This window comes from Procambarus clarkii, chromosome 8 (assembly GCF_040958095.1).
Source record: "Procambarus clarkii isolate CNS0578487 chromosome 8, FALCON_Pclarkii_2.0, whole genome shotgun sequence".
Classification (NCBI taxonomy): domain Eukaryota; kingdom Metazoa; phylum Arthropoda; class Malacostraca; order Decapoda; family Cambaridae; genus Procambarus; species Procambarus clarkii.
In genome coordinates this window covers 26,801,152-26,822,984 of record NC_091157.1, presented here as the reverse complement: position 1 = coordinate 26,822,984, position 21,833 = coordinate 26,801,152, and the positions used below count along the sequence as shown (strand labels likewise).

At 46.6% G+C, this 21,833-nt stretch overlaps 1 protein-coding gene across 6 annotated transcripts in view; it reads right to left on the bottom strand.

The window, feature by feature from the left end:
* The window catches only part of LOC123749832 (1,5-anhydro-D-fructose reductase-like), a 263,169-nt gene that overhangs the window by 200,271 nt on the left and 41,065 nt on the right, over nt 1–21,833 (bottom strand). For 5 of the 6 annotated variants that reach the window (XM_069317412.1, XM_069317420.1, XM_069317431.1 and 2 more), the window contains one exon: nt 5,377–5,544. The exons of the other annotated variant lie outside the window; for it this stretch is intronic. In XM_069317412.1, coding sequence (XP_069173513.1) covers nt 5,377–5,544 — 168 coding nt within the window. The remainder of the gene's footprint in view (nt 1–5,376; nt 5,545–21,833) is intronic. 6 annotated transcript variants of the gene reach the window in all.

Genomic DNA, 21,833 nt, shown 5'->3' with positions numbered 1-21,833 from the left:
ACAGGTGACACTAGAGGTACAGGTACCTCTGTACCCCTGGTCATCACAGGCGACACTAGAGGTACAGGTACCGCTGTACCCCTGGTCATCACAGGTGACACTAGCGGTACAGGTACCGCTGTACCCCTGGTCAGCACAGGTGACAATAGTGGTACAGGTAACACTGTACCCCTGGTCATCACAGGTGACACTAGAGATACAGGTACCACTGTACCCTTGGTCATCACAGGTAACACTAGAGGTACAGGTAACACTAGAGGTACAGATACCACAGTACCCCTGGTCATCACGAGTGACACTAGAGGTACAGGTACCACTGTAACCCTGGTCATCACAGGTGACACTAGAGGCACAGGTACCACTGTACCCCTGGTCCTCACAGGTGACACTAGAGGTACAGGTACCACTGTACCCCTGGTCATCACAGGTGACACTAGAGGTACAGGTACCACTGTACCTCTGGTCACCACAGGTGACACTAGAGGTACAGATACCACAGTACCCCTGGTCATCACGAGTGACACTAGAGGTACAGGTACCACTGTACCCCTGGTCATCACAGGTGACACTCGAGGTACAGGTACCGCTGTACCCCTGGTCATCACAGGTGACACTAGAGGTACAGGTACCACTGCACCCCTGGTCATCACAGGTGACACTAGCGGTACAGGTACCACTGTACCTCTTGTCATCACAGGTGACACTAGCGGTACAGGTACCACTGTACCCCTGGTCATCACAGGTGACACTAGCGGTACAGGTACCACTGTACCCCTGGTCATCACAGGTGACACTAGCGGTACAGGTACCACTGTACCTCTGGTCATCACAGGTGACACTAGCGGTAGAGGTACCACTGTACCTCTGGTCATCACAGGTGACACTAGCGGTACAGGTACCACTGTACCTCTGGTCATAACAGGTGACACTAGCGGTACAGGTACCACTGTACCCCTAATCACCGCAGGTGGCAGCAGTGGAATATTTGCCTCAGTACCCACCTAAGTATCTACGTCCTAAGTTCCTACCTAATAAGTGCTTTCCTTAAAAGTGCCTGACTCTTAATGTATGCCTGCCTGCTATGTTTCTGGCTATTAAGTGATTGTTAAGTGTTTGCTTGCTAAGTGCCAACTATCACTTAAGCTAATGTAATGACATTCGGAGCCATATTGATTCACCTGATTCCTCAGACGACTATTGACTGTCTCTTCGCTCCTGGTGACTACATTTAACTTTACTATCCCTTGCGTAACTACTCAGCAATATAATGACTGGTTATAGACTGTCTTGCGTCATTATTAAACATGTCGAGAACGTCAGTTTATCGCAGCGAGTCTGATAATCTGTAGCTCCAGTTGAAAATAATTCCAGATAGATTACTTGGGATGTCTCTTGGCACAGCATTAATACTAAATGCAGGAACAAAATTTTTTCAAAAACCCCAGACGAGACTCGGAGCCCTTGGTTCACATCCACCAAGACTACTCAGGTCGAGACATCCAACTGAAACTTTTTGGCTAGAATGGCACTGGTGAAGTTTCAGTCCCGTGTCGACCTAGTACCTCGTCAGCAAGTATTTTGTAGAATACATCCAATGAGGTCATTTATGTTAACTCTGCTTTTTGTAAAGTAACCTGAATCAATTTAAGAAACTAATCCTCTCCTCGATTCCTTGCACTTCTAAATCAGGTTATGGTGAGGCCCAGCATTAAAGGCTTTGTTAGAGTTCACATATAGAATGTCACTACTATTTCCGCTGTCAAATGCTGAAATATATTTTATACAAGATTCCTCGCCTCTAATTAATTATTAATTTAATGTGCAAGACAAGGGTTCACTTGGCTCTTTTTGCAATTTTTAAAAATCCTGCCAAATATTTCGTCTGGCCTGGAGACGTATTGGGCTTAATTTGGTCCTAATTGTTTAATAACATTGTACCTGGTATAGCCACTAAACTAGGCCACTTGTCTTCCTCACCATCTTCACAAGTTTGTTCAACTCCTGCCATAACATAAAGGTCTTATCATGTAAATACCGAAATAAATTAATCATTATCCGATCCATTTTTTGTTATAATTAATTACCTGACCTGTCTCATTTTTCCATTTCCCAGTTCCCACAACTATATTTGTTTTATATATGTGAAAACGTCTGTGAAATTTACCTCTGCCTGCTCTGTTGTACGTATTTCCAAACTTATTTCAGCTGTTCATTTTCTGTTAAAAACATTTCTTGCTAGTTTGACAATTTGTTGTTCTAAATAGACTTCACTATTAATAATTAATTGGCATATAACCTTTTCTCCAATAAGGTTCTAAATCCCCTGGTTATCCATTTTGAATCAGGGTTATGTTACATAAACAATGTAAATGTGGACTATGGAAGTCTATTTGGTAGTTACTGAGAATGTTTGTAAATGTTTTATAGTTTGAATGGACATCTTAGTTCTGTGCAATGTCACTCACCTGAGTTCCACCTGCGCTGCCGTTGAGTGAGGACGTGTCGCTTGACCGCTCCGGCATTTTGTGGTAGTTGTCATTTTCGCCAGCAGGGGGTGTGGGGGTGTCTACCCTCGCTGCTGTTCCTGGTGGTGGGGACGTGGCGTGTTTTGCGATGGGCGGCCCTATTCCGGCTGTCGTGCGGCTAAACTCCATAGGACTGGAGTTTACTTGCCGTGCTGGTTACCCGTTGGTGGACTTAGTCTTGAGTGACATGCTTCGCGTCCCGGTACAGGATGTGTATGGTGTAGAGCTGGTAACTGCTAGCCGTGTCGTCATTACGTTTGTGGGGGAGGCGGTGTACCGTGTGTTTCTCCGGAAGTACGAGGGACGTACTTTGCAGCTGCAGGACGGCGCAGGGTCTGTGACTATTTCGGACCGTAGTGGAGCTGTAACTTATGTCAGTGTACATGGCGCCCCCATGGAGTTTCCTGAGGTTCTCCTGCGGCGATTCTTCCAGAGGTACGGCTCCGTCGTCAGTGTGCGGATGAACCCGCTATTGTCTGGCACATATTCCGGGGTGAAGACCAACATTCGAACCCTCGGGATGCGGCTGAGGTCGGACATTCCGTCCTCTATCCGGCTGTTGGGGTACTACGTGCGGGTGTTTTATGCCCGGCAACCCCGCACTTGCTTCCGGTATGGCTTGTTGGGGCATCAGGCTGCCGGGTGTACTGCTGATCCAGTTGCTCCTGTGAACTTGTTCCGTGAGGAGGATTTCCCGCCGCTCCCTCTGGAGGAGGACTTCGGGGGAGAGGAGGTGCGCGTCCCGTTCGCTGCTGAGGATCCCCCAGCATTACCCGACATTCCCCCGGTTGTCGCAGACCCTCCTCCGGGTGTTGCGGTGCCGTCGGATGTTCCTACTGACCATGTTTCTGGCCCTGCCGTTCCCATGGACCTTCCTTGTTATCCCTGTGGAGCGTCGCCGTCTGCTTCCTCGTCTTCGGCTGTGGAACCTGGCCCTGCGTCTTCCCCTCGGGTCCCTCCTGTGCTGGGTGTTGGGGTGGCTGCGGAGCCTCCTACTGTGTGTGGTCAGGTTCCCCCTGTGGTAGAGGCTGCTGCCGGTCTGCGTCGGGCGTCGGTTCGTCCGGCTGGTGGTGCCCATGTTTCTGGGTCTGCTTCCGGCTCTGACGATCTTCGGCTGGAGCCCAAACGTTCTAGGCGTTCGTCGTCCGCCTGGGCCAATGTTTGGGATTTTAGTGACTGTGGATCCTCGGATGTGGGCGGTGTGGGTCCGAATGCGCAGTTGGCTCCACGGTTAGAGGAGGTGGAGGTCCATGTGCCTGCTGGTGACGGTGGCTGTGTCGCACGTGCGCCTTCTGCTCCTCCACCGGAGGGCTCTCCATGGTAGGGGGAGGTGGCTTCCGATGCCAGGGATGGTCAGGATGCTGGTGCTGGGCGTAGCCTGGTGGTGACTTTGCGGAAGGATCCACGCCGATCGGATTCCCGGCTGTCGTCCGACGGTGTGCCCGTAGCTGCTGATGCCCCTGTGGTGGTGCCCTCTGTGCGGGTCTCGCTCGGAGGCTGTGCATTGGACACCTGGGGGACGTGTTGCCGGAGTCTGCGTTGCCGCAGAGTCACTGGAGGAGGATTGCTGCTTTACCATTGTACGAGGAGCCGCAGAACTTTAGTGACGAGCCTGTCTTCGTGTGGGAGCGTGTGCCAATCACTCGCCTCCGGCATAATACCATTTGGATCCCCTGTTTGCGGATATTTGTTGCCGGGGTTCCGGATGAGATGGCGTCCCTGGTAGATGGTCTCGACCCTTGGCGGTGGTTGCTCTGGGAGGCGTTTCATGTCCGGTTCCCTAGGAGTTTATTTCCGAACAAGTATGTCTCCTGATTTCCTGACTTCTGTGTTTACTCTTGTCCTGTGTGCCCTTATGGCTGCTTGTTTGCCCTTGTGTAGTTTGTGCCCGTGCCTCCCCTTTTTTTTGGGGGGGCCATAGCAGGTGGTTTGGTGTGAGTTTTTCTTCATGTATTCATTTATTGTGTTATTTCTTTGCCCTATGTGTTATATTCATGCTTAAAGTGTTGTTTGTTTGTTATATATTGTGATTGTGTCTTTGCATGTTGTTCATAATGTGCGTTGTTGTCGGTCCTTCCGGCCGGTGTGATTGTCTTGTTTTTGTTTTTTCTTGCTAAATGCCTTATAATGTTACTATGTGTTATTGTTTTCTTTGCCGTGCTTGTATGTTTGTACATTATTTGCTGTTTTGTCTAGATGTGTGTATCTCATGCCTCCTTTGTTACCTTCTCCGGTTTTGTTAATTGTTGTGCTGGGCTGTCGGTCCTTCTGGCCGGCGGTTTTTTGTTTGTTGCGTCCTATTTCATTTATTGTTTTATTGTATTTATTGTTTTTCCCTTGCATGCTTGCATGTAAAAAAAAAAAAAAAAAAGTCACTCACCACTTGAGTCCCATCACGTGAAGTCACACATCGTCATGTCACATCATGTCGTGTCACATCACGTCATGTCACACTACGTGACATGGTGTGGTGTGATATGAATAATTTGCTTCAGCATTCTCTGTATTGTTTGTTCAGTAAACTCTCCAAAAAAATTTAGTCGGCAATAATACAAACATTGTTACGCCTAGTTGCCCTAGTTGCGCCTAGTTGCCTAGTTCTGTCGAAGACGTTCACTTAAAACAAATATAAATTTGAGAAATAGTCAAATTCATTGCAATAACTACCTATTAATAATAGTGTTGATATAGTAATGCGCGGATGAACAAAATACTTTAATATAATTCTCACATGATTGGAAGCTCAAAAAAAAATAATGCCGTTAAACTACATATAAATCTTGACAAAATGACTACGGAGAATGCCATTAACTTTCAAATGAAGACCATTGTTGTTTGTCAGTGATACTACCTTTGTTGTGATGAAGAGTTCCTCCCGCTTAACTTTTCCCTCAGAGATCCACCGCCGCAGGACCTGGCCAATGATGGTCTCGTTGCGGTAGTTAGCAGCTGTGTCGAAGTGTCGGTACCCACACTCCAGCGCTGTTTCTAGTGCCGCTGTAACCTCCTCCTCAGACATCTGTCAGGTGATTACAGGAGCTAATCACACCGCAAAATTCTCACTCCACTGGACCATTTAATTACAATGCCAGGTAGAACGGTATAATATGAATGTAAGAACTAATCATCTCTCTCTGGTGATCTGTCATGAGACTGGAACCTGGTTGCTGCAGTGGCATGTTGGAATATTTCTCTATTACAAAAAACACTCATAAACTGGGAAGTAACATATATAAGCCGTGTTCTTTTTGGAATAGAGTCGTCAGACTTTGCGTAGAAATTCAAAATGACCATGTCCATAAGTAAGGACTTTTACACCGTTAGCTGCATCTTCGCAGGAATTTAAATAAATAAAACGATATTGACATACGAATTATTGCTAAGTTATTATGCTGATCTTACTGAAATCACAGGAGGTCTGGAGGCCCCTACTTACGTATGACCCCTTGTTGGTTGTGGGTCATAGGAAAGAACATGTTGGCTTCAGTAGGGGCCTCCAGACTTCGTGAGATTTCAGTTGTTGTACCATGGTAGGGTATGAGGCTGGAATGCCTTGGTTACAGGTTCGCGTCGCTTCACAGCCCCAGTGGATTTTTTTAATAATAATAATAATAATTATAATAATAATAATAATAATAACAATGCACGAGGGAATCACACTAGTCTGATGTAACAATAAGACAATCAATTTGATCAGTGCTGGAGGGTAATGAGAACTGGAGCTGGAGCACATTATGCTGTAGTAATAAGAACTCCATTACCTTTACCTAGTACCTAATAGCCAGAATGCATTTCTTGGCCTACTATGCCCCCTCCCCATCCGGCCCGTTGCCGTCGTGAGGGCGGCTTCGTGAATGGCTGCCGGAGTGTGATGCTCCGTGGGACAGTCCTCTGTCCTTTTACGGCCTTGCACTCCTGTTGCTGTCTTCTCTAATTGTGCCAGATCGCTTTTCCTTTTCATTATGTTTTTTTTTCTCCCCCCTCTTCTCCTATCTGCTTGTCGTTTCCTGCCGACCTTTTGCTTGTTTTGGATTATTTCTTTGGACTTCTTCTATTTTGACGCCCGGGTGCTTGAGGAGGCATACTCTTGCACCGTAGAACTGTTGTTCCCAAGTCTTGAGCGAGGGGAACCTTTTATTGTCAATCCCCCTTTTACCGCTGAACCCGATCTCGACGGACTGACGGTTCTTAAGGTGGCGTTTGTGGGGCGTATACTCACGACGCACCCCTAGGGGGCCCCGGCATGATCGACGATAGCTTCCTGTTGGGTGTCCTGCCTCTAATTGAGGCTCCATGGTGGGTATGGGGGCACATTCGTGAATGAATTTATCACTCTTCGTCTGTATGTCGTTAAATGTTTCTGATGTACCCTCTCGGGCTCATGGGGTGGGCGACCAAGCCCCCGAGTCGGCCTGTCTTGGAAGACCGGGCTCTGTAGCCTCCGCTGCGTTGGGCCCCGACCTTGCTCCTCCTTTGACCATCCTGACTTCTTCCCCCAGCTCCCGTCCCTCCTCTGTGGTTGGGTTGAACCTCCAGCCCCCAGTGGTGACCACTTCGTCCCCTGGTGCGGCTAAGTCTCTCGTTGTGACTACTGCGCCTTTTGACCCCTCTCTCTCTGGGGGTTCTCAACGCCGTTCGCGCCCTGGCCGCACTCGCTTGATTCCTTCCCGTACTGACGCGTATCAGGCCTTGTTTGGCCTTCATGGGCCAAATACTTTGATCTCCTCCCTCTTGATTCTGCGCCTCCTGACGATTTCTCCCTCCACCGGCATCTTGTAGATTCCGTGGATGCGTCTGTTACCTTCAACCTCACTCGTCTCAGTACACGTGTCGTTGCTGCTCCTTCTCAGGATGCAGCTTCCTGCTTGGCTGCCTTACCTTGCCTTGGCGAGATTCCTGTTCGGGTCTCCAAGAACGTTCGGATGAATGCCAGTGTTAGCAGTATTCTCCTTCCACCCAATGTTGCAACCGGTGTTCGGAACCTGCAGGATTGCCACGATGATATTCGGCATATCCTTGATGCCCAAGGCCATTCTGTCCTCCAGGTTGACTCGTTTACTCGTCCCCCTCGTGGTCGACGCCGTCAACCCCTTCGTGTTGTGAAGATCACCTTTGATGGTAGGACCCTTCCATCCTCTGTCATTCTTGCTGGTGCTAGGTGCTCTGTCCAGGAGTATATTCCTTCTCCTCGACTTTCTAACAAGTGCTGGAGGTGTGGCATGGTGCCCTCCGCTGCTCTGGGACTGTCTTTCTCTCTGTCCTCTGTGTGGGGGTGAAGGTCACTCTAAGTCGGAGTGCACTTCTCCCCAAGCTCGCTGCCTCAACTGTGGTGAGGCCCATCCTACCTTCTCCCGTGCCTGTATCCATTACAAGCTTGAGGCAGCCGTCCTCAACTTGAAGCACCGGGAGCGTTTATCTTTTCCTGCGGCGAGGCGCCAGGTTCGCCGGCTCCCGCCTTATGCTAACGTTTCTTATGCTCGCGTGTTGCGCTCTTCCTCTCCTCGTCCTTCCCTCCTTCCTCAGACTCACAACCGTTTCTGGGCCTTGGACCCTGATGCGCCCACTGCCCCTCCTCTGTTCCTTTGCGTTCTGTCCCGAATGGTCCCCCTCCTGGTCCTCTGTCTGGGGTTCCCCTTCTTTCTACCCGGTCTGTCATGTCTCCTGTGTCTTCTTCCTCGTCTCCCTCCGATCCTCCTTCCCATCCTCTTCCTCCATCTATCGGCTCTCCCCGCCGCCTGTCGGTGCAGGCGGATGTCCATCGCTCTCCTAACGGCCGTCGTGTGTGCTCTCGTTCAGCTCCTCCTGTTGAGACACTGGAATCCGTTGCCCAGTACGTAGTTGCTGAGACACCGGTCTCTTTAAGTCAGAAGCGTAAGCCTGGCTCCTCTCCTTCCTCCTCCCCTGCGGGTAAGAAGGCTTCGCTTTCTTCCTCAGCCCCTACTTCTGGCTCTGTTGCTCCTTCCCCTCCCATTTCAGTAATTGCGCCCCCTGTTCCTGCTATGGAGGTTTCTTTGGCCCCTGCTTCCCTTTCGGTTGCTGCTCTTGCTGAGGTGCTCTCCCCTCTTTCTACTCCCCCTCTTCCTGCTGCTGTCTTTGACTGCTCCTCTCCGTTGTCTCCTCCTCTTCCTCCTCCTCCTCCGGACCCCGATGGCCCACCTCTGGTCTGTTCTCCCGCTTCCTTCCCTCCGTCTTTGCTCAGTTTACCCATGCCCCCTAACCCTGACTTTGCTGACCCTGATCCTGACCCTGATATTCTTTAACGTGCTGTGTTGCTCTTTCGCCTTTGTTTCTTCCTTGTTCTCTGTTGTTGTCCTTTCCCTTCTCGTCGATGTCTATTCTTCAATGGAACGTTCGAGGTTATTATGCCAATTTCCTCGAATTCCAACTTCTGATTTCGCGGTTTTCGCCCCTTTGTGTCTGTCTCCAGGAGCCTATGCTTGGTGCTCGTCCTGGTCGTTTTCGTGGCTATTCCTTTCTCTCCCCCCCCCCCAGCCGTTGTTGGGGCTCCTAATTCTTCTGCTCTCTTGATTCGCGCTGATGTTCCCTTTGTTCCTTTACTTTTTCCTTTGCCTCTCCATTGTTCTGCTGCTCGTATCTTTGTGGGGAAATGGTACACAGTTTGTTCCATTTATCTCCCCCCGAGTGTCCCGCTTTCTCTTCCTGATTTGAAACGCCTCTTGGACTCCTTGCCGGAGCCTGTGCTCTTGCTGGGGGACTTCAATTGTTTTCATTCTCTTTGGGGTGACGTTCTGACGAATACCCGGGGTCGCCTTCTTGAGCCGTTTCACCTTTCTTCTTCCCTGTCTCTTCTGAATTCTGGTGAGCCCACTCATTTGGACTCTCGGACTCGCACCCTTTTCTGTCTTGATCTTTCTCTCTGCTCTTCTTCTCTTTACTTAGATTTCACGTGGCAGGTTCTTGATGACCTCCATGGCAGTGATCATTTCCCTATCCTTGTTTCCTTTTTCTCGTTTCGCCCTTCTCTCTCTTTTTCCTAGGTGGCAATTTGCTAAAGCGGACTGGAACCTATTTATCCTCAGTGCTGCTCTCTCAGACCTCTCCCTTCTGCCTCTCCCTCGCGCTCTCCTCCTCTTTCATGACACTGTCTTCATCGCTGCCCTCCGCTCTATTCCTCGCTCTTCCTCTCGGGGTCCGCGGAAGTGCGTTCCCTGGTGGAATGCGGATTGTGCCCGGGCTGTCCGCTGTAAGCGTGCAGCCTGGATGAGGCACCGCCGTCGGCAGACGGCCGATTCTTTTCTTTTCTTTCGGAAAGCGAGTGCGGTGGCCCGTAGGGCCATCCGTACGGCTAAACGTGAATGTTGGGCATCTTATGTCTCAACAATTACGTCCGAAACTCCTCTGCCCCAGATCTGGAAGGGTATCCACAAGATAGCGGGTAAGTTCGTTCCCGATGTTTCACCGGTCCTTCACCTCCATGATACTCTTGTGGCGGACCCGTTGCAGGTCGCTTCCGAACTGGGTTCCCATTTTTCTTCTGTTAGCTCTGGTCTCCATCTTCCCCAATGTTTCCTTCTTCGTAAACCTGTCCTTGAGTCTCGTCCTTTAGATTTCTGCACTCGTCTTCAGCTTCCCTATAATGATCACTTCTCTCTCTCTGAACTTCGTTCTGCCCTGGCCCTCTGCAGTTCTACGGCGGCGGGCTCCGAAGGTATTCATTATGAGATGCTTCGCCATCTCCCTCCGTGCACGTCTCAGTATTTACTGAGTCTGTATAATCGGATCTGGGAGTCGTCGTCAGTCCCTGAGGACTGGCTCGATGCCGTTGTCCTCCCTGTTCGCAAACCGGGGTCTCTGGGTACTTCCCCTAAGAACTTTCGCCCTATTGCCCTCACAAGTTGTGTATGCAAACTCTTTGAACGTATGGTTAACGTTCGTCTGATGTGGTTCCTGGAACACCATCACCTCCTCTCCCCTTCTCAATTTGGTTTCCGCAAGTGCCGCAGTACGACAGATGTCCTGGTGAACTTGGAGATCTATATTCGTACTGCTTTTGCTACGAAGATCTCCGTTGTTGCCGTCCTTTTTTTACCAGGAAAAGGCTTACGACACCACTTGGCGATATGATATTCTATCTCAACTTCATTCTATTGGCCTTCGTGGTCATCTCCCTCTCTTTCTCCGCAGCTTCCTCTCTCGTCGTTCCTTTCGGGTGCGCCTTGGTACCGCTCTCTCTGCCACTTTTCAGCAATACGAAGGTGTGCCCCAGGGTAGTGTTCTGAGCACTACTCTTTTTCTGGTTGCCCTCAATGGTCTTCTTTCCTCTCTTCCTTCAGGTGTCTTCTCCGCTCTCTATGTCGATGATCTTACCCTTTGCTGGCAGGGTGATGATTCGCCTCTCCTTCAGCGCCGGCTTTAACTTGCAACTGATGCCATGTCGTCTTGGGCCACTGATCATGGCTTCAAGTTCTCTACTTCTAAGACTTGTGCCATGACTTTTACGCGGAAACGGGTTGTTCTTCGTCCCTCTTTGTCACTTTATGGTCATCCCCTTGAGTACAAAGATTCCGCGAAGTTTTTGGGGTTATTCCTTGACACTCGTTTGTCTTGGTCTCCCCATATCTCTTACCTCCGTGTTGAGTGCTCTAAGGCCCTTACCCTCCTACGGGTCTTGTCCCATACTTCTTGGGGTCAGATAGGCGCACTCTCCTTGCTTTACATTCCTCTCTCGTCCTGTCTGAGCTCGATTATGGTTGCCCTGCTTACTCGTCTGCTTCTCTTTCTACTCTTCACCGTCTTGATGCTTTGCACCATGCTGGGTTGCGCCTCAGTTCTGGTGCCTTTCGTTCGACTCCCGTCCTTAGCTTGTATGTTGACACTGGCTTCCTGTCTCTCCAAGATCGCCGTGATCGCTACTGTCTTCGCTATCATGCGCGGTCCTTACAACATCCTTCCTCTCGCCTCTGTCGTGCTTTAACTTTTACCCCTCCTGCGGTCCCTGTTCCTCTTCACCACCTCCCTCTTTCTGTCCGGTTATCTCGCCTACAGGATTCTCTTTCCGTTCATATTTCTAATGTTTCTCCTCCTGTTGATCCTTCTTTGCTTCCGTGGAGAGTCCCTCTTCCGCGGTTTTGTACTTCCTTGACCCGTATCACTAAAGTTTTTACCCCTCCTACGGTTCTAAAACGCCTTTTCCTTGAGCACTTTTCTTCTCACTCCCGCTCCGTTTCTGTCTTCACCGATGGGTCTAAATCTGCGGACGGTGTTGGCTACTCTGTTGTTTTTCCTGATCGCACTTATATGTGTCGCTTACCTCCGGAGACTAGCATCTTTACAGCGGAGCTTTATGCTATTCTCTATGCTCTTCGTCTCCTGTTTTCTCGTTGTCAGTCTTCCTTTGTAGTTGTTGTTGACTCTCGAAGTGCCCTCATGGCTCTCGGGTCCTTTAATCCGGTTCATCCAGTAGTTGTCGAGATCCAGAATTGGCTGTTTCTTGTTCACAGTAAATTTAAGTCGGTTGAGTTTTGTTGGGTTCCCAGCCATATTGGTGTGTCTTTAAATGAGCGTGCGGATGCTGCGCCAAGGAAGCTGTCCGCTCTTGTCCCGTCTCTCGTAAAGGTATTCCATATTCCGACTTTTACCCTTTTATCCATTCTTCCGTCCTTACCTGTTGGTAGGCTTCTTGGTCGTCTGTTACTGGTAACAAACTACGTACTCTTGAATGTTGTGTTTCCTCGTGGCCGTCCTCCTATCACCGTAACCGGCGATGGGAAACAGCTCTGGCGAGGTTGCGTATTGGCCATACTCACTTAACCCATGGTCACTTGATGGAGCGCCGCCCCGCTCCTTATTGTCCTAGTTGCATTGTCCCTCTTACGGTCGTGCATGTCCTTCTTGAATGTCCTGACTTCTAGGACGAGCGTGTGTCTTGCTTTCCGACCGCCCCTCACGGTCACCTGTCCCTCAATAGAATTCTTGGTGACTCGGATACTTTTGATACCATTCGCCTTATGCGTTTTTGTTCTCGTATTGGCATCCATGGTGATATTTAGCGCCCTCTGATTATTCTGCGCATTTGATGGTGCTACATAGCCTTCCCGGTTTGGTGCCTTCTTTTGATAATTACTTACTTACTTGACCTACTATGCAAGGCCCGATTTGCCTAACAGGTCGAGTGATTTTCTTTTTTTAAACAAATTGATTCCAATTGGTTTATTTAAATTATTATTATTGTATTATATTAGGAACATAAATTATTGACTTAGTTATGTTAGTTTAGGTTAGGTTTTGCTAGGTTATGTTCGGTCATATATCTACATTAGTTTTGACTCAAATTTAAAAAAATGGACTCATACATAGTGAAATGGATAGCTTATCATTTCATAAGAAAAAATTTACAAAAATATATATATTCAGAAAAACTTGGCTAATTAGGCAAATCGGGCCTTGCACAGTAGGCCGAGAAGTGCGTTCTGGCTACTAGTTACGACATATATATATATATATATATATATATATATATATATATATATATATATATATATATATATATATATATATATATATATATATATATGCCTTAATCCACTTGACCATCACGACCGGACATAATGAGGTGATAGCCGAGGCTATTTGAACCACCCCACCGCCGGCACTCGGATAGTAATCTTGGGCATAGCATTTTACAAAATCACCTCATTCTTTCGGGCACACGTGAGGAACACAAATGCGAACAAGCCTGAATGGTCCCCAGGACAATATGCAACTGAAAACTCACACCCCAGAAGTGACTCGAACCCATACTCCCAGGAGCAACGCAACTGGTATGTACAAGATGCCTTAATCCACTTGACCATCACGACCGGACATAATGAGGTGATAGCCGAGGCTATTTGAACCACCCCACCGCCGGCACTCGGATAGTAATCTTGGGCATAGCATTTTACCAAATCACCTCATTCTTTGGGGTACACGTGAGGAACACAAATGCGAACAAGCCTGAATGGTCCCCAGGATTGTCCTGGGGACCATTCAGGCTTGTTCGCATTTGTGTTCCTCACGTGTGCCCCAAAGAATGAGGTGATTTGGTAAAATGCTATGCCCAAGATTACTATCCGAGTGCCGGCGGTGGGGTGGTTCAAATAGCCTCGGCTATCACCTCATTATGTCCGGTCGTGATGGTCAAGTGGATTAAGGCATCTTGTACATACCAGTTGCGTTGCTCCTGGGAGTATGGGTTCGAGTCACTTCTGGGGTGTGAGTTTTCAGTTGCATATTGTCCTGGGGACCATTCAGGCTTGTTCGCATTTGTGTTCCTCACGTGTGCCCGAAAGAATGAGGTGATTTTGTAAAATGCTATGCCCAAGATTACTATCCGAGTGCCGGCGGTGGGGTGGTTCAAATAGCCTCGGCTATCACCTCATTATGTCCGGTCGTGAAGGTCAAGTGGATTAAGGCATATATATATATATATATATATATATTATATATGACCGAAAAAGTAAGATTAATAATTCTAACACAAATTTTCTCAATATTGCTTATGTTTCTTTTCACTGTCGATGGTAATTGAAAAATCAATTCCCCTAAATTCATTTTTATTTCTAGTCTGACGCGACACTTGAATGCGTTTCGTAATAACTTATTACATTTTCAAAGACTTTAGTTTACACACACACAACTATAACCTGCAAACACTAAGCAGAGATCTACTATGCTATAATTTAAACACTTTTCATCTTATATACCTGCATTTGGGTGATGTGATGTGTTACAACAGTTTTGAATGAGGTGACCAAAACTTTCAACACAAGACAAAACACGAAACAATGGGTATAAATTGGGTAAATTAAAGGGATGAATGGAAGTAACTGCAAAGGGCCTATTGTCCCATATTTGTTGATGCTTCTATATTGGTGCGGAGCATTGAAGTGGGTAGAATATAGTTGTGCATTAATTGGATGTTGATTGCTGGTGTTGACTTCTTGATGTGCAGTGCCTCGCAGATGTCAAGCCGCCTGCTATCGCTGTATCTATCAATGATTTCTGTGTTGTTTGTTAAGATTTCTCTGGTGATGGTCTTGTTGTGGGAAGAGATTATATTTTCCTTAATGGAGCCCTGTTGCTTATGCATCGTTTATCGCCTGGAAAGAGATGTTGTTGTCTTGCCTATATACTGAGTTCTTTGAGGCTTACAGTCCCCAAGTGGGCATTTGAAGGCATAGACGACGTTGGTCTCTTTTAAAGCATTCTGCTTTGTGTGTGAAGAGTTTCTCATGAGTAGGTTGGCCGTTTTTTTTTTTTGGTTTTATAGTAAATCGTCAATTGTATCTTCTGATTTTTGTCTGTAGGGATAACGTTCCTATCAACAATATCTTTCAGGACAATTTCCTCCGTTTTATGAGCTGTGGAAAAGAAGTTCCTGTAAAAAAGTCTAATAGGGGTTAAAGGTGTTGTGTTAGTTGTCTCTTCAGAGGTTGCATGGCGTTTCACCTTCCTTCTTATGATGTCTTCAACGAAACCATTGGAGAAGCCGTTGTTGACTAGGATCTGCCTTACCCTACAGAGTTCTTCATCGACTTGCTTCCATCCTGAGCTATGGCTGAGAGCACAGTCGACATAAGCGTTAACAACACTCCTGTTGTACCTGTCTGGGCAGTCACTGTTGGCATTGAGGCACATTCCTTTGTTTGTTTCCTTAGTGTAGACTGCAGTGTGGAAACCTCCTCTCCTTTCCATGACTGTTACATTTAGAAATGGCAGTTTCCCATCCTTCTCCATCTAGTAAGTGAAACGCAACAGAGAATTCCGCTCAAATGCCTCCTTCAGCTCTTGCAGATGTCTGACATCAGGTACCTGTGTAAAAATGTCATCAACATACGTTATAGTATATGGCCGGTTTCAAGTTCATGTCGACATGAACTAAGGAAACAAACATAGGAGCTTTTACTCCCAGGAGCAACGCAACTGGTATCTACAGGACGCCTTAATCCGCTTGACCATCACGACCGGACTAAGGAAGTGATAGCCGAAGCTATTTGAACCACTTCCCCGCCGGCACTCGGACTGTAATCTTGGGCATAGCATTTTATCAAATCACCTCATTCTTTAGGTACATGTGAGGAACACAAATGCAAACAAGCCTGAATGGTCCCCAGGACTATATGCGACTGAAAACGTTCAATACGTAACAACGTTCTAATACGTCATAAACACGTTAAGCAAAATTGTAACAACTTTATTACAAGTTGTAACATACGGAAAATAGAGACAGTTTCGGTTTGTGTTTCCAGGGCTGTGACTCTAAACTCTCTCCTTGTTTGGAATGATCTCCAAAATCTGTTTTTGTGAATTAGTGTCTACTGTCACCCTATCAACAGCCGTGACCCCTCACACTCTCTTGCTTTTTGGGAAACCTCATCAAGGACAAGAGCAAAACCAGCTAACATATAAAACATTTAATACATAAAACTTACATAATATTATATTTATATATAATACACCACATTACCGAACAACGGACAAGGCTGCTACAACCTGGTAGCACTCCAATATCATATCCTGGGTTCACCAACTATCTACATCAGGCGGTTGCTCAACTCTTGGCTCACAACCTACTACCCACCACACTACTTGGGGCTGAAATACCTGGGACATCTACATAAGTGTCCCCCAACAAATGAAGAAATCAATCTCTCACCCTACACAGCATTTTACATGCCAATAAGCATTCAAACACTCCCCTCCATACATTAATGTGTCCACATGAGCCTCTGTTCTGCTACTAGAGGCTCAATACCAATGCCTATATCTCGGTTCTCCAAAAATCAGGAAAGGCACTTCTGCAGTTTTCCCAATCTGCTGCACAACGAAGTCCTACTCCAACATCATTGACGCTTCTCCACTGGTTGCACAATGGAACATGTAGCTCCCATGCACTGCTTAAAGTTCAACTCCTCACTATAGAGCTCTGCTCTACCTTAGAGTTCAGCATACACTTCTACTCCAGCCTCGAAGTTTCTCAATTAACTTCTTCCCACAAAAACCTGCAATTCCATTACCATGCCAATGAAAATATTTTTTCCTAACAAAACATAAGTAATAAACCTATATCCCAGCATTAAATCTCGCCCTCCAATGCCGCACAGTACCGTCCAACTGTGGTGGGTATTCCCCCATCCTGGACTAGTCCAAGCTGGAAACATGTATTGACACGCCGCTGGGAACTTCCACCCTAACCGCGACGCTGGGGTTCCTTCGCTCCCTAGTCGCCCCTTGACTTCCGTCGAAAGAGGATGTATCACTCCTCCCTCTAGCAAAATCTTTATTTTAGCTGTCTTAATAAAATCTCTACTCAGTATACACATATGTTCACTATGATCACTGGGCATACGATCAAACACTGGTAGCTTATGTAAGAACAGAATAAAGAAGCTTACCGCAGAATAGATGACATGGGGGTGCTCACTCTCGGGCGCTCAATTGAAGCTCACACAGGCCACCCACAAAAATCGTTTGAGGACTTCTTCACAAGGCTTTCTACAGTCCTGACATGGAGTCTACAGTACATGGTACTCTACAGTACTCTACATGGTACTCTGGTATTCTACAGTACATGGAGTCTTCCGGCAGGCTTCACACAGAAACGCCTGCTTACTTTCTTCCTCTTGAAGGAGCACACATTTAGAGTTCCATAGAGGCGCGACCAATCACTCGATTCTAGGTAGTCTCTAATAATATTCAAATCATAGAGAAATGGTGTACTATGCCCCCCAACATCTTCCTCACACTTAAAAACAAGTAGCCTTCACTTTACTGCTAACACAGGGCACTATATTCTTCCTTCTTCCAGACGATCAATGAAGTACAACCATCCGTGACGACTGCTGTAACTCAAGTAACATCATGACGTCATGCTAGCGCCACGTTACATCACCAAAATATCGACATCTTATTCCATGTTATATTATCATACGCTCAACCTCTGCTCATATTCTTAGATTACTCACCGACCTTTAGTTTTATATTTTCCTTCTTCTGATCTCTTCATCTCAGGTCTGGAAAGCAAAATAACTCACTGGGTAGGCTCGTTCTACCACGCTACGTGGGGTCATAACGCCATCGTCTCCCTTTTTCAGTTTCATCACCAGTTTTTTCACAGTTATTTTCCACCTGATGTGGCTGAATAGCAGCTTTGGTTGGGTCTTGGTTTTATTTGTAGTATCTTTTTCAAATTGCCTCTGTTTCCCTCCTCACACTGAGGTATCCATTTCTGGCCCTCTGGTATCTCTCTCTGTTCTCTGATATCCAGTTATTTCTGGAGTCTCTCCATGCCATTGTGCTTAGCTACCTTGCTTCCTATTTGTATTTGACGAGAAGCATTGGATTCCCTGGGAGGGTCTGGAAGCCCCCAACTGGTGCCCCAACCACAATTTTATGAATAAGCTCTGGGTTGAATGGCTTTTGTCCTATCTTGGTTGAGTAGGATACGACAGGTGCCTGGGAATCGCTAGAATGCCGGTTCACATGACCTCATTGCCCCAAAGGATTTTCACATTATTATTTTTATTATTATTATTCAACACTCAGTGAGTAATCACAATTATGTCTTTTTTGTGGTCTAGTCACTACAGCGTGTGAGTGAGAACACCCATCGCATACATTCAAACCCTCATCACGGCTCCTATGGATTTTCTCATTATTGGTATTATTATTTTTGTTATAAATAATACTGGCTGTACCCAGCCATAGCAACCTTCCCCTGTGCTCTCGTCCTCCCAACCATTCCTCACTCCTCCGTCCCCTCATCCTCCCAATCATTCCCCTCTCCCCCGTCCCCTCCTCCTTCATCCCTTTGTCTTTCCCACCATCCCCGCCACACCATCCCATCGTCCTCCTAATCATTCCCCACTATACTGTCCCCTAATCCTCCTCCACCATATCCCACTCCCCCGTTACCTCGTCATCCCTACCATTCCCAACTGTCATATATATTGAATGTCCCATATTGACAGACTTTCGCCCTCCTGGGCTAAGGTATGCTGAAGTCTGTAATTACTATATGAGTACTGGAACACTTGATGATATATTGGACTTGTATCCAAGATTGACCACGTAATGTATTATTTATACAATGTATTGTTATGATCTCAGCCTACAGGAGAAACGAGTCTCCCCCCTTGAGAGTTATTCATCAAGCCTGACCTAACCAGAAGGTCTAAGAAATATAGAGGTGATAACACATATGTAAAATAGCTGGTTGGATATGATGAACAATTTAGGATTATAGGCAGTGAAGAAGAAAACATATAAATGACTGGCTAGGAGATGTGGACATTTTGCTGGAGGTGTGAGGCTCGCTTCTGGAGGGCTTTGACCTCACTTGAGGCCAGACATCGCAGGGGGAAAGCCGCGCTCCGTTGAGCTCCCGTCAGAAGGGAACCCCTAGTGATATATCTCCAAGAGAAGAGAAGTGTGTAGACGTGCCAGCTGTAGAATCGAGCTGGGAACGTTGTGGTCTCAAGTCCTGGTCGACGAGGAGAGTATTAACCCGCCCAGAGACATTTTCGTGGGCCGTGGAAGCGCCCTGACCAAGCTCCGTCAGAGGGAGGAGCGCCCTCGACGAGACAATCTGCATTAAGCACGATTTAAGCCAGTCATAGTGATTGCTTGTAGTTGGTCGTGTGCCCAGCGACAGTAGCGATGTTTATTTATAAGTTAGACATGTTTTGATAAGGCAGAAAGCCTAAAATAAGAGAGTGGAGAGGGAGGAACACGGAGCGACGTCCGTCCCCTCTGAGCGCTGGCAGGTGACTGAAAGCTCCCGACGGCGGAGGCCCCTCCCGGAGTGAGTGAGGCGGAGTGAGTGAGGCCCACCAGGCGATGTGGAGCATGGACCCGCCCAACGGGGGAGTCCACTCTCACTGTATGTAGAGGACAGATAGAGGTTTGAGGCAAACATATTGTGTGATTATTTTTGTTTATGTGTTAAAGGGGAAACATTTTTATTGGAGTGTCGATGGGTTGCAGGTTTGTCTTTGGGGAAGAAGTTGCTGAGAACTTCGAAGCCAACACAGATGAAGTAGTTGATGAGACTCCAAGGTAGTGGAGGCGAGGACCTCGAGCTGTGAGGAGAAGCAGTGAAGAGGAGTGTCACGTACTTCTGTAGAGGTGGTGAAGCACCATAGTTGCTCGAGGAAACTTCATGGTGTAGCAGCCAAGAGAGCTGTGGAGGACCCTAGCAGAAGGGTGAAGCACCGTAGTTGCTCAAGGAAACTTCATGATAGCAGCCTGGAGGAGCTGCAGAGGATCCTGGTAGTGAAGCCCAGAAGAACCTGAAGATATCAGGGTAGTGAACTTCCAGAGGTGGTAGGGAAGTTCTGGTGGATTACTTGTAGGGGGTTGATAGTGTTTGGTTGTCATTAGCGTGCGAGACGCAGTGAGAGGTGAGTGATTGTTGGCATTCTTATGTCAAGGAGTGCTTTATACTGAAGTTTAGAGTTACAGTCGTAGGCTGGATTACCTACAGATGTATGTGTTCTAGGACTGATAGAGTGATCGATTGATCATTGTTGTGTATCAAGGAACATTTATACTGATATATGTTATTGCATTCACATGCTGATTTTCTTTGTACACATTTATAGATACATATATATATTCTCTTGCTGACGGTGCAACAGTGTATGTAGACTTGATCAACTTGAGGAGGTTGATAGCATCAGGTGGTGAACCAGGAGATAGGATACCACTTGATAGGCTGATGATAGAGTTCTGATGGTGTTGGAGTGCAACCCGATTGTAATAGTATAGAGTATAGGATTCATTATTATTATATGTGTGTATGTATTGTGTATGTGATTTTTCCAGTAAATGTATTCCAATTTGCTGGTGTTAGCCCTTGTCCTAGTGAGGCTTGCCATGAAATAGTACAGAAGAAGAGAGAGAGAGAGAAAGAACCAAGAACCACTGCTGTGGACAGGGTAGAAGGTAATCCTAATAAGTCAAAAGGGGATTGAGGAGATAATATCACCTAAGGAGAGAGTGGGGAGTCACAGCAGCTCGAGTGGGTGTGTGCACGTGACAACGAGGCTAAGTGTTGGAGCCGCATCCCCTAAATGTGTGATGTTGAGCCCCTCTCCAAGAGCCAGAAACGCCAAGGGTGATCTCCTAGTGAGGTATAAGCACTCTACCAAGTTGTGGGTTGGGTTGTCCGTAAAGGAGGAACACGACGACAACAACACCACCAACCCACAAGACTATAATAGTATGTATGTGATGTAACTATATAACCTGAGCTTGTAAAAGCACCTTAATCACCATCAGGGATTAAGTGCTTAATTGCACACTAGTTTCTCTATCAGCTATCTCACCCTGTCAGAGTAAAAGAGACAAATATATGTGAATGCATGTGTCTTTATATATGTATGTATATATACATATATGTGTGCATGTATATGTATGTGTATAAAGTATATATGGAAGCTGATCAGAATTACATTTCACCTTTGTAAATGCACATTACTGACACTATGTAAAAGGCACATTGAACACTTTATGTAGGACATAAGTAAATCTGTGTATCTATGTATTTATGTATGTAGGTTAGCTTAGCATTTTAAAAGCACCGAATCACCTTCTGTGGTTGATTGTCCAATAAATCCCTGAACTATATGTTTAACACATCTCTAACCCTGTCCATGGAGGAAAATGTATATATGCTGGTTAGCATAGTAAATGTGTGGCCACGTCTGTGGTAGAAAATAATAATAATAAAAAAATCCCAACTTCCCCGTCCCCTTATCCTCCCTACCATTCTCCATTCCCTTCTCCCCTCATCCCCACTATCTCCAACACCGCATCCCCTCGTCCTCCCCACCATTACTGTACTCCCCTGTCCCCTCTTCCTCCCCACCATCCCCCACTCTCGTCCCCAGGTCCTCCCCACCATTCCCCACTCCCTCGTCTGATGCATTCCCAAATGTTCTGATGTTCTCATCAGAAAATTGGACACTTTAAATGATCTGATGTTCACATCACTGAAATATAAGAATAACAGTTAAAAAAACGAAATGAAAAACAATTAAAAAAGTAAAAAAAATACTATACTGATGAAATGAATGGTATTGTAAACAACACAGCTCAATTCCAATGCAATGTCACACAAAATAATTAAATAAAAAAAAATTAATAAAAATCTATGAAAATTCAATTTATCAATGCAGTCAGAAACATTGAAATGGAATCAAAACATATTTAGCCCTTGTCCATAGTGTGTGCCCATAGTGTGTGTTGCTTTAGCCCATAGTGTGTGTTGCTATTATGTAAAACAGATAGTGCTGTTTAAAAAAA